The 14,087-nt window shown below is 37.9% G+C and overlaps 1 protein-coding gene across 1 annotated transcript in view; it reads right to left on the reverse strand.

Annotated features, from left to right (window-relative positions):
• Positions 1-3,484: 3,484 nt before the first annotated feature.
• Positions 3,485-14,087, reverse strand: part of SMARCA1 (SWI/SNF related, matrix associated, actin dependent regulator of chromatin, subfamily a, member 1) — a 34,931-nt gene continuing 24,328 nt past the window's right edge. Inside the window, exons 21-24 of the mRNA XM_032123779.1 lie at positions 13,886-14,004; positions 13,476-13,688; positions 8,615-8,725; positions 3,485-7,943 (exon numbers count right to left, since the gene is read on the reverse strand). Coding sequence (XP_031979670.1) covers positions 7,872-7,943; positions 8,615-8,725; positions 13,476-13,688; positions 13,886-14,004 — 515 coding nt within the window. The 3' untranslated portion in view covers positions 3,485-7,871. The remainder of the gene's footprint in view (positions 7,944-8,614; positions 8,726-13,475; positions 13,689-13,885; positions 14,005-14,087) is intronic.

Consider the following 14,087-nt stretch of genomic DNA (forward strand, 5'->3'; position numbering starts at 1 on the left):
CACACTGAACACTGGAAGGAGCCTTCCGTGTAGAGAAGATGTCGATTTCTGAAGGGTGATGGGTCTGCCTGTGTACAATATCCATGGATAGGCACTGGGGCCTATCAGACAGCTAACCCCTGCACCCTAGGCTTCTAAACAAACTTTTAAACCAGGATGCCTGACAGGCAGCATTTTAAGAAAATCCTGCAGCACCCAAGAAATAAATAGACTAACATTACTCTTGTGTTTCTGATTCTGCCTCCGGTTCACTACAAAGTAACTTGAAGCTCAATAAACTTTGACATGTTTTCATGTTATAAAAACAAAGACAAAAACTTATTTATTCACTTTTTACCTCATACATCCCAAATCAATAATTGCATCTATTGATCGATGACAAATTCAAAACTTTAATTTACATTGAGTACCGTAACCTAATAAGATGGCAACAACTGAATTTGTTGAAATCGATTTTCGTTTCCAACAGAAAATCTTCAGGCCCGTAGCATAATAAGATGCAGTACATGGAGCAGTTAATTACCAATGAGTATCACAAAAAGCTAAAATTAAATTTCTTTTCGACTATTGAAAGAAAATGCTGAGTCTCCAGGGCTGACATTTAAGAAAAAGAAACTTCTTGTAGTTTCTCTTCCACATGTTCATTTACGTAATGCTAATCAACCCTTTGTAACATAAATAAGTAAAATTATTTCAGAGATATGTATGTATAGAAGCCATAAAATAATGCCGACACATTTTGAAAGGGTAGGGGGTTTTTTCTTTTAAAGTTACGGCGACATAATTTTAATAGTAAGTCCCTGAAGAAAAGTCCTGCTTTTTGTGGTGCAGAGGTGCCTGCCTTCAAGCAGTCATTGAATGTGCTCTAACACAAAGCCAACACAGACCTTGCAGGCTGGCTCTGAGCTGCTCTGAGTGTCACATCAAGTGCCACATCAGCTATAGTTCAGCTTAAACTTTGATAGAGGCTTTTTAAATTGAACATAATGCAACTTCTGGATGGGAAGACCACCTCAAATCACCTCTTATGTGGCAACTAGCCAGCAAGCCAGGCAGTCTGCATGTATGTTTGGAAAGGAGTGGCAATGCTGAGGAGACACTGGATTACAGCCCTGTCAACACAGAAATCCAAGCAGTTGCATAGAGCACCTCAGTACTGCCACACCATTGGCCCTGTTCACAGTTCTCCATCTTCACGTTTCCTCCTTTCAGATCCCACACCACCACTTGGGGTCTGAACAGGTAAGAACATGGGAGCTCTGCAGGCAGGAAAGCCAGAGAGAAGCGAAGCCCAACGGTGCCTTCACAAGCTGCGCTCCACACCAGGCACACGCACAGCTCCAGGGCCTTCCTAACTCCACACACTCAGCAGCAAGTTACAGTAGCTTTACTTTAAATTTCCATTTACTAGCAATAAAAATAGATAGATTTAGCCATCAATCTCCAGTTAATTACACACAGATTTTTGCAGCCCAGCTCTCACTCCTGCCTGGCACAGGCAATTTTTTCCAGGATTCAGCCTTTCCGCTCCCCATTTCAAATGTTGGAAGTGGAGCCTGCTGTGAGAGTAGGGCTTGCACAGGGACTGGGAACTGTGCCAAGACACCCCATCTGTTAATTTGGACAGCTTTCCAAGGAGCCTCCACATGAAAATATCCACAATGTCAACTGACCCAGCAGGATTTGAAATAAGGTCTAGAAGCAAAGGCTTAGTCCCAACTAAGAGTGCATCACGTACCTGTGCATCTTCCTGCTCCTGACTTCACCACCAGCCAGCATTAAAGCAGGTTATTATAACACCCAGCAACTTCTTGTCTCTCCCCCACTTTCCAGCCTCGTGAGCACTGTCCAGCAGCACAGCTTGGCATCAGGCTCCAGGATGGTCCAATTAGTGTGTCCAGAGGTCAGGCAGACTCCTCACAGCAAAACAAGTGCCTGGGTTTGCAGCCTTCAGCCAGGACATGGTAACCAAGGGCAGCCTCACAAGGACCACGGGGCAGAAATGAACACCAGACAAGCTACACCTCCCTTTGTGCCAGGGTACAGGACACTGAATGAAAATAACAATCCATGTTTCTAATCCTACAGGGCACTCAAGGCTTCCAAGCCAATAAATGGCCTTGTTCAGCTTAAGGACCAGGCACAAGTGTCACCTCCCAACAGAGACAGCCAAAAGACACTTACTGCCACCCAGAGCAGAAATTAGGCAGGCACAAGGCCACATCAAGTTGAGGGTTTTTGAGAGGAACTGACTGAAGGCAAGGGGAGGTGGTGCAGAGTAGGCAGGGAACACACAAATGCTTGTACCAACACCTAGGCTAAAAGGGCCCTGTAGCATTGGGGCTCCTGAAGTGAACATCATTCCACACCTTCACCCAGGTTACACTCCCAGCTGAAACACCCTTCCAAGCCAATTAAAACAAACAAACAAACAAAATCCTGACCAACAGCCCTCCATGAACAAAGACATGAAAATCAAGGCATCTAGAAAATCAGGTCATTTGAAGAAAATGCAAGTGCTACAGTTGTAAGGAAACAGAATTAACAAAAGCCTTACTGCACTCTAAACCCTCAATGTAAAGTCATGTCTTAAGTAATATCCACCTGTTAAGCTAAAAAAGGAAAACACGTAACAAAGGCCATTTTCCAAACTGATGGGTGGTACTTAAGATTTTGTGGCCTTCAGCATTGTCCACCTAATTAACAAAGAAGAAGATAAATGAAGATGACTTTTCAGTCTCTTTTCTTATGGCAGGAAACTGCCAAGAACTGTTTGCTCCCTGCAGAAGCTGACTACAGCCTGACCTTCCCCAAAACAGAGCACACGAGAATGATCATCCTGTGTCAACACAGAGCCCCACACCCACTGAGTAGCTCTGCAGACAGGATCACTGCTCCCATCTGAAAGTTCTGTTGTTTGAACAGAGCTTCTCCTCCAGGAGGGTTGGCAGGTACTGTTTCCAAGAAAATCTTGGAAACAGTAGACTTTGTGCTGGTAAACCACCCCTCAAAATATGCAAGAAGCAGAAACTAGCTATGGGATCCTGCTCAGCCTGGCAGGGAGCAAAGCTATCTGGAAGAACTATAGCTCTTGTAGTGAACCCAAAAACTTTTTTGGCTGCTACTGAAGACAAGGTAAGGTGGAACTACACATCTATTCCCAGCTCCTTCATCCTGGTCTGTGTGCCTCACCTGAAAAAGAACAAGGTCTATAAAAAGTTCAGTGTGGAGCAGACAGAATTGCTGCCAGCCAACACCAGAAAATCTGGTCCTCCAGTCTGTCCTTTTTTTTAGGTCATCCTGAGGGAAAAAAAAGGTAGGAAAATGAGCATTCATGGAGGGCATGCACCTCTCCAAGCATAGTATCTAGCAAGTCTACTAGAGATCAACAAGTGCAACAAAAATTTTCATGGTTCTTACCACTGTGTCAGCTGGACTTAAGCGCCAAAGTATTTCATTTTAGTAACACACCAGAGGTATGAAATAAAAGGGAACCAGCAATATACTTTAATAAAGAATCAATATACATTGTGTGACAGTGTACTAAGAGACAACACAGGCAAGGCTGTCAAAAAAGCATAGGCACTACTAGTACAGTTTTAGATTACAAGAAACTATAATTTGAAAGCAGATGTGGAACAGCCACACACACCCCTTTACGTTCAGCCACCATGGCCTGAAGGTTACGGGAGGCACAAGAACAACAAAACTAGATTAAACTACATTGAAAGTATCCAAGTAACAGGCCCCTGTGTACCAGAATTACCAGAAGACATCAAGTTCATATTAACTTTTATTTTCATATATGTACAACTTAAGAAACAAATCTCAGTTTGAAAACTTTAGAAGTTATCTTGAACAACACAACACCGACATACCTTTGAGGCAGCAAATATTACTCCTATTAAGGCTCTCATAAAAGGATGGATATCATGCAAATGCAATTAAAGAGTACAGCACATTTCAAAATATGCAAACAAAGCTCAACTTTAAGTCTTTCAGAAAAAGAACATATCAAACATTAGAACAATGACCCACAAACGCATTTACATACATGCTTGAAGCTAAGTACATGGACTAGATAAAATTAAGTGATCTCTTAGTCAGATCAGAACTACAGTTGGTGATCAATCCCTTCTAGCATCACAAGTGCCAATGTCTGCACCAACCTCATCATTTTACATTCACATAAACTGGTATTGACCGCAAAATTCCACCTTTTTTCAAGCTGTAATGCTTTGGCATTTATTTCTCATCACTGAAAGTACTTAATCCCCCTACTGAACGTGGGCAAGAGACATGAACAGAGTGCCTGCAACACAGCAGTGCACAGCAGGAGCTGCAGGCACTGCACAACAAAGTTACTTCCATTGATGCCAAACTAATTTTTGCTTTTATATGCTCCTCATATAGCTACAGAGCTACAAATATATATATGAAGAATATATAAAAGCAAAAATCAGTTTGTCATTACCATCAGGCACTTAGAGTCTGATTAATTTCTGTATACTGTACTCCTTCCTCATCATCTCAAAGAGGGAAGCTGCTTTTTTGTTAAACCATAACCAGCATTACCACTAAATCAAACAAGCAATGCTAATCTACAAGAAAAACATTCTTACTTAATATTTTAGCATAATAACACCACTTGTGCAAACCATCATCTAAAAGATGGTCTAGTATTACCAGCAAGAAGAAAGTTCATTTCTTCTCTATGTCATTATAACAAACTGAAATTAAATACAATGAAGACGGTCAGCAGCATTACTTTTTTGGTGTTGTCACTAACATAACTCAAAAATAAAAGGACTAGTAAGTTGGAAATGATGAAAATGTGAAAAGAAAACCACCACAATTGCTGTGACCTCTCCCAGGATGTTATGTGCACTGCTGGGTGAGCCAAAGGTCCTAGGTGACTTTCTTCAAGACTGATGTTTACACAAGCAAATTTTACTTGTCCACTGAAAAGGAACTAAATTAATTTTCAAAATGTTATATCTTGCAGCATTTCTGGCAACTCTAAAATTGCCTGAAGGCCCAGACTTTTCAGAAGTTTCCTATCACATAACATTCAGTGCTTACTAATTTCTTACAAACAGTACTCCTCACCTAAGAACAGTTAAAAGGAAGATGCTTTCATTTCTGTCATCTAATTTTGAGTCACAGCAGCATATAATTTAAGATACTGCTAGGCACACACTGTGTGGGTATCTGCAACTGGAAGAACGAAAAAGGGAAAAGAAAGATCCATTTTACTTTAATCCTGACCAGCAGCTGTTAGCAATTTTCTTTAGTTATCACTGTAGGACATGATGGATGGGAAGGCTCAATCCGCTAGGAACTGGTTTATAGCGTCCAAGTGCTCTCAAGGACTGTTGTTCAACAGCACATTCAGTTTAACTAGGGACTACAGACTGCAAGAGATAGCAGATAGTTCCTGGGAGAATCTATCATTCTTCAGAGAAGCTGTCTCATCAAGGGGATAATATCTGAAAGAACAATTGCATGATCTTTTGCTATATGGCTTGTGTACCATGTCATTGAGAGGAGTGAACATTAATTCAAGTGGTAACTCAAACCAAGAAATCTGCATAAAAGAACATGTTAAGATATTACCATTTTAAGACTTTCCATACACTTTGCAACACAGAGAAACCGGATACACAAAAACATGCAAGTCAAACAAAGCTAATCTACAATAAACAAAACCAGAATACACTTATTTCAAGACTTAAAACATGAAAATATTCATCCAATGCTAAATAGGAGCAATAGAATAAGCTCTAGACCTAGCCATGTAATTCCATAAACATTTCAATTGGCTCTTTCAGCCTTTATTTCCCTTCTCTTTTAACTTGTTTTTATAATTTCAGGCCATAAACTTAGTGAGTGGCACATGAGCCAAAAAGCAAATGTAAATAAGGCATCTTCCTCTCTCTATTAATAGCAATGCTCCAGCGATTTGTGGTTATATGTGCACGTAGCTGCACAGCCTTTTTCCATAATTACATGGGATGTCCTCCTCCCAAGGATAAAGCAGGATGTTAATTGCTCCAATACCAAAGCTATCATCTGAGGAGACATGCTCCTTTCCTGAGCACACCTACCCCACTAGGTTGCACACTCATTTAAAAACATGCTCTGACTCCAATCTCCTGCCTGGAAGTTGTGCCCCATCATTGTCAGATGTACCTTTCAACTCATCACATGAAGCTCAACAGATGAATACCAAGTCTTACAAATATAAGCCCAGTGAAATAATTAACGTGGTCCCTGGACAAAAGCTACAATCCAAAATATAGAATCTAATCTTTCTAATTACCTTTTGAAATGCTCAACTAATTCATCACACCCATTTTGACCCAAACCTTAAACAGACATTACCAAAAAAGCTGGAAATTGCTCATCAAACTTAGGGACCCTAATCCCAGAAAACTTCGAAGACATACCAATATATTTTAAATGACATAGAAGAATACGGGCAGGGCTCAAGAACTTTATTTTATAAAGTCCTGAATTTTACAAACACAGAAGAAGGTAGCAAATGCAAAGCACGAAATACAAAGAGTAAAGAGGTTTCTTTATCTCAAAACACCTCAATCCACTGAAGGAAGCAAACTGCACTACAAGTTTACAAGAAGTCTTCAAGGGAAGTACCATGTAAAGCACACTGCATGAATCTAGACCTGACATTATGAGGGCATGTCTCACCATAGCAAGGTCTGTACTAAACACCAGATCAGAGACAGAACATTAAAGTAAAACATCAGATGTCACAGTCACTGTTCTACTGATCCAGGAAAGGCAGAGACTCTGAAGTGAGCAGGAACTGTGAACCTGCTTAATAAAGGCCATTCTTGCAAAGTCAAAAAATCATACATCCAACACTTTCGTCCCTTCATTAAAATAGAAATACTAAAAAGGAGCACTCCATAACATATCCCCATTGCTTTTGACTGACATGTTGAGTAAAAGGTAAAAGAAGAACTTTAGCAGAGATAATTAGAGCAACGAAGATCTTTCAGCACAAGGCAGCAGAGCTGAGCAGCCTACCAACCAGAAAGTGAATTATTTTGTTTGCTACTTAAACAACCAGAAGCTGTTAGCTGACTACTTCCTTTTATGAGGCATAGAAAAGTTTTCATCTAGACACCCTTCTGAAGAACACCTCACTCTGTGTTTAAGCATGTAGCCCAGCAGAAATCACTGATAAAGAAAAACAAGAAGTGTGTATTTGCTGGGTTTCCTTCTGAACATTTCAGAGAAAAATGTCCACATAATGCACAGAGCAAACAAGGATGTCAGTCTAATTAGATTTTGTTTTGTCATGCTCCTGATCCTGTCTAAGTACTCCTCTGAAAAAAATCTGATTGATGATGAAGGCACAATTATACAAACCTTAACATTCTCTCTAAATGTAGCTATGCAAAAGGGAGAGAAGGTAGGGAAAACAAAGGTAAAGTATATTTCTCTTCAAATAATTAAGTCAGTTTATTTTCCAACAGCCATATAAATTTAAAATATGAAATAACAGTAATACAGCTATAGAATCTAGGTTTTCTTTCAAAGCAGCAGCATATAAAACATATAAAAGCCAAAAACCTCAGCACAAGCTTCAAAAAACTAAGGACTGAGTGAATTTTGCCAAAGACATAAAACTCACAAAATACAGTACACAAAAATACTGGAATGCATAAGATATAAAGCTACACATTTTAGGCAAAGAAAGCCGTTGTAAAGTATACAAAATTTGCAAAATTAAAGCATGGGACTTGGGGAAGAGTACCATGAATACAAAGAAGTTGGCAATTAATACACATAGATGGAGTGAAGAAAGTGGCAGTCTAATATTTAGCATTCGGTTTTCAGGTTCACGACTTCACTTTCTTAGCATCTTTTTTTCCAGAGTTCTCAGCAGCCAAATCTGCTTTTCTCTTCTGTGACTAAAGAGAAAAAATAAGTATAAATTTCACAATAAATTCAAATACATAATTGACTATTTCAAAGGGAATGTATGACCCCAATGCATTCTAGATTTCAGTTCACCTTTGTAGGATATAATGGAAAGGCAAACATAAATCGCCGATGTAGACACTTAATTCTCCTACCCTTTTTATATCCTTGAAATCATCACATGGTCTCAGTGGTGCAGGCACCACACATACCATGAATTGGATGACAAGATCAGGACCTTGACTTATACACAATTCTGTTCTAAAGATGACAACCCTTCAAAATAAAAGCAGCACTTTCATTTCTTCTTCCAGCAATTATTATGTAAGGGAGGAAAAGAACTCTGAGAAGAAATTGAAGCAACGTGTGATGTACGTAAGTAGGCAGAAAGTAGGCAGTGGAACTTTCTAAAATGGGTGTTCCTCAGCTACTTAAACAAAAGGCTTTCCAAAAAAAAAAAAGCCCCAAAATACTATGCACTGGGAATACCAACCCCAAAAAATCTAGAAGATCTGCGAATAGACAAATATTTCAGTTTAATTTCTCAACTCATGGTTTCTACTAACGCAATCAGTGCCTACCATTATCTTTTACGTTTTCTAACAAAATATATTATGGAATTCTGCCCCACTAGAAGCAAAGTAAGTGCTGCTAAACATACTGCTGTAACTTTTGCTCCTCTTTTCTTCTTTTCAGCTCTTTCTTTTTCCTCAATTTCCATATTTTCTTTTTCTATTAATGATATGAGAGTATTGCAGCGTCTCTGAAACTCCTAAGGAAAGAGAACACATCAGATTTTTAAGTAAATTATACAACTTCCCTTGCTTACATAAGTATGTTCAAAATTCTTTAATTTCAAAGCATATACATTTTCCTAAAATATTCAATAACACTAATCATTAGCTTAGTTACTATTATCTGTCTTTCCCTCAGTGTAACTTTTAGAAACAGAAAAGGATTTACTGTCCTCCTGACAAGGAGTTTTCAGGATTGTATCTTCCAAACAGACATCCCAAAAGACTGATGTGATCTTTCATTGGTTAATGAAGCAAATTACAGCCTGCCAGCATAGTATGCCAGATTTTAGGAAAGAGGTCTTCAAATATATCTTTAAAGGAGAGACAAAAGGAAGTAAAGCTATCTTAAGCAATACTTTTTTCAAACAGACTACGGTTTGGGGGTTTTTGTGAAAAGACACTGTAGAGCTGCAAATTGGCCAAAAATCTCTCCTGTCTTACATTGTGAATTCACTTCTATATTTTTACTCAAATAGCACCCAAGAGACAGTAGGCCCTAAATGCTTTAACATCAAGACTTGAAAGCCATCTGAAAGCCATCAGGACTAAATGCCACAAGGCTGTTTATACATTAAAAAGTATTTGCAATGCAACTCAAAATATCTGCATTGCAGTTACTAATGGTTAGCTTGCTTAAAAGAACTCAATTGACATGGACAGTTTCTTGTACCCCCATCTAAAAGATCTCTTACAAAATACCTAACAGTGCCTATTTTTATTATCATTACTCAGTATATTCTATGTACTATTGAGAACATGATTCCATGGGCTTTTCTTTCCGACTCGAAGCAGAAAGCTTTCTTCTGAGAAAAAAAAAAGCCCCAAAAATATGTCTTATCTCTGTTAAACTCAGTGAAGCCATTTTTGAAACACAGGCTATCCTAGAATTACCTAGTAGCACAAATCTTAACCTACAATGGGTCCATTTGCAATGAAGTGAACAGCTGACCTTTTTGCCCAGAAATTAGTCTCTATTTTCTCAGCATCTGTAAGCTGGGTACTGCCTCAGCCACCATGGTCCCTGACAGAAAATGATGCAGCCTCTTGTGCTTTCCTGATCCTGAACCTTCTCACACAGGCAGGCATGTGACTCATCTTTGAGACATTCAAACCCTCAAGCTTAACCACATTCTTTAAGTTCTACAGTTGTCACAGATTTCTCTACAAAGGATGCTCCATGGCCTTGGGCAAAAGCTGTGTAGTTCAGAATGGACACAGAGAATCCTACCACCACATGAATTCTTTTTACCAGACACACACAAAAAAAATCCTCAGGACATTTTTCTTAACAACTCCCTTCCAGAAATGTTCCAGTGTCATGCTTGTAGCTTCGCAAGGTATGGTAGTAAGTCATTTCTATCACATCCTGTAGCAGTAACCCCACACCCTCCAGTAAAGGTTAAACCACGAATTAGGGTGCCATGCTTGTGCCCTGGTATGTGACAGTCCTGGAGCTAAAATACTCTCACTTTAACCAACAAACTTCCTCAAATTCCACCCAAACAACAATTTTTAGATAAAAAAGCAACAAGTCTGAGTAAACTCGAGTTCAAGCCATCCCAACATACATTGCAATCCCAAACATAGAACAAAAGAGAGCCTCTGTCCCAAAAACCTACACACTACAGATGAACAGAGATGAAAGATGACCAATATAGAATGATGCTTGTCAATATGCCAGAAGTATTTTATATCATTTAAATTTGTGTATATTGCACTCAGGAGCTGAGGTAAAGAGTGATGACAAGCTGCCTCATGATAATAATAATCAGCTGGATTTTTTCTAGCATATGAGAAACCGGACTGTGTTAAACTCAAGACAAGCAACTAATCAGAAAGGACTAAGAAATAACCTTGATCCATTTGCCATAAGGCACTCAGAAAGATCCTACTTTTTCCTGGGCACAAATGCTTGCATAAACACATACATTTACAAAGTGTTCATATTCATGGTTAGACTTCCAGATGGACTACTGCTCCAAAGCATCTGCTGTGGACAGAGGATGGACTCAAGAACAATTTTCTCTGGAGAATCACAGAATCAGCTGACAGTAAGATGTGACATGCACACAGGTTTCTTGTACATCTACCATGAGAAAGAATCTGAGTGATAAATCCTGCACTGAGCTACTGAAATTTCAATATGGACTGCTGCATTCCATTTTAGTGTTATAAAAATACACTTATTTAAAATGCTTTGCACTTTCAGAGATGAGTTTTTATTCTGTGTGGTCTGATACTTTTCTCTTTAGGATGGAAAGACAGAAGATGTACTTTGTTCACCCCTTCACAGCTATAAAGACCTGTATTGCAATAAATAAGATGGGAGCACTGAACCATTGCCTTCCACATGGCTGGAGGCAGAGATGCTGACTTGGGAGCAAAGGCAGCCCTCAGCTCTGTCCACAGCCCGATACTCCTGTATTTACTAAGGAGTCATTTGTCTTATGCTGGGGAATGTTTGCAGAAAGGTAAAAGAGAATATGCATAATTTATGACTTCAGAGAACAGATACATGCTTCACTGCTGCCATGATATTTTGCATTCTTCCTGCATGGACAGAAATTAAAAAAAAAAAAAAAAAAAAAAAAAAAAAAAAAAAAAAAAAAAAGAACTCAATTTAAAAAGAAAAAAAAAATTTACAATCTTGGCACTTGTGATATCTTTAAAAACTTACATTTTGGATAAACCATCTGATTTTGAAATAATTAAATGAAGCAGAATTTGTTTTTCAAAGAGAAATCTTCAGGAGAAGAAACAGAAATAATAAGATGGAAGATAAATTAGCTATTTATATGGAATTCAAGAGACATCTAGTGGTTACAACACAAAGTTTTGTCAAAGAGCCTACTAAACTCTTTTCAGAATTATGCTGTCCTTCTTATCTTGTTTAATAGGAGTTTAAATGATCACATGTAAGTTTCAGCATTCTAAGAAGCCCCTCCACTTTCACAGAATTTATTGACTCCTCTATAAATATTTGTTTATACTGCATTCATTATTCTTATTATGTGATAATATGTGATTTTATGCGATTTTCCAGCACATTTCTTTACAAAAAAATCACTGAACTAGTGCAAAATGGACCCATAGAAATTAATACCTCCACAAATGCCAAGATATTAGAATATATCAGCTATATTACTAAACCATAGAGAGCATGCTAATTTAGAACATTTCAGAAAATTAAATGCACATTGAAAGTGAAAGATTGTTTTAAGTTTGTATTTCCATAATATTCTTTTTCAACCGTGTAGTAGCAGAAAAACTAAAAATATTAATGGATAGAATTTTAAGAGAAAATCTAAGCCAACAGATTCATTATATTCCCAGTGTGTCAGTTTCAGCATTAAGACACCACAGAACATACTTCTATACTTCAGCAAATGATTTCTATCCCCTTTAAAAAGAAAAGTATACGGAACATAAGGATCTGCAAGATTTAAACTGAATATTTAACTCTACCCCTGACAACTATATATCAACTAATATTAAACACTGAGCTACATTTTTAATTTCTAGTACCCATTTCTATGATTTATTTAAATGGATTCCTGCACAGACAACTTAAAAGAAACTTCTTAATGTACTAAATATTGGAGGCTTCTCTCTTTATGGCTGTAATTTTGAAATCCAGTATTTCTTCAAACAGACATTTTAGTAAGTAACACTTGTAATTCTTTTTAATTAAGGGCTAACTGCTGCACTATCCAGAAGCACTTTAACTGCTGAAATATCAAGTAAAAAATTGTATTGCATAATTATAAGTGGTACTGGGAAAAGCAAATACCCAGCTGTTCAAACACAATTTTAAATATTTTATCTTATGTTTTATTTATTCTTAGTACAGTACCCAGAACTCTGAAAGAACATTCTTTCAGATAAGCAAATCCTGAGGTCAGGAAATGAAGACAAACAAGTAGAAAGAGCTGAGCAAAAATTTTGAGACAGATCCAACAGCTTTTTATCACTGCAAGAGTCCCATATTCTGATGCTGGTACCCACATACCAGCAACCACCAAAGCTTCTGTTAGTGTTATCAATTCCTGCTTAATGACTGAATTAAAAATCAATGGCTCTGCTCTAACATTCAGAGTACTAGTCTAGACTTGCTATTAACCTTGTATTATATTCCCTAAATACAAACAAAAATTTCAGGAAAGTATACATAAAGAAATTTAAGCACTTGTAGTTGTGAATGTGGATTATCCCATGCAAAGTGCATTTTCAACCTGTTGCTTCAATGATTAATTTCTATGTGAATCACTAACTTTCCTCATGCTGTTATTAAATACTGTATTAGAAAACCTGCTCCTTTCTCCAAGTATATTATTCAGATATTTTCAGTGTTTAATTATCCAAAAATTCTAAAAAAGTCATATTTTAAGAGACATTGTTTGGTAAAACACTCAGTTTGCAATAAAATTAACAAGGATATTTTTAAGTCTAGTCTACCTCTGCATTAATCCCTTTGGATGACATGGGACTTCAGCTTGGCAGGTTTTCTAATCTGTTTGTTTCAGTTGGAATGTTTTTGCTGTACTAAAGGAAAAGGTTACTTTAAAAAAAATAGAAACGAAAATAAAAAAACCTTAAGTTATTCTTTCAGCACTTGTTTCCTGAACACCAGTGTTCCAGCACAAACCCAAATTTTATGTGGTGGTGCTTAAAAGAAAGGAACAAGACACTTCATGTCATGCCCTAGTCCCTGGAAGTGGTACTCACCATTGCAGTTCTGGATTTGATAAACCAGTCAAACCTGAACTGAGGAGCGTTGCGCACGCACTGCCTCAGCTCCTCGTACACGTTTTCCTTGTCAAAGCCCATCTTGTGTAACATACAGATCAAAAATCTGTCTTCTTCTTCCGTGTAATTTTTCCCTTTGTTTGTCCCATACTGAATACGCAGCTGATGAAAAGGTGCTTTGTACCTTGCAATCTGAATGCAAAACAAAAATAAGGACTAATAAACACACAGTGCTTCATCAAGGAATTATTGCACATTACTGTAGATCACTGATAGATGGTATGCTACCTATGCTGCATAAAAAGAACTCCCATCCCCAACTATTACTTTTCTGAAGAAATTTTTTGGAAGAAGTCAGCTGCAGTAAACAAAAAACCTAGAATCATTACTTTGGCATCAAGGGCTTTCTTGATACTGATCCTCCGCTGAATTCTTGCCTCTCCTCGTTCAATTTGAGCCATAATCCTCTCAATGTCCTGTAGTTCATTACAACGTTCCCAGAAAACGGCTAAAAACACAAAACAAAATTGTTGAATATAATCTTTTCCTCTACTCTTACTATTTTACTCAGTTAAGATACTCTGGCAAAAA

The sequence above is a fragment of the Corvus moneduloides genome, chromosome 14 (genome assembly GCF_009650955.1).
Source record: "Corvus moneduloides isolate bCorMon1 chromosome 14, bCorMon1.pri, whole genome shotgun sequence".
Taxonomy (NCBI): domain Eukaryota; kingdom Metazoa; phylum Chordata; class Aves; order Passeriformes; family Corvidae; genus Corvus; species Corvus moneduloides.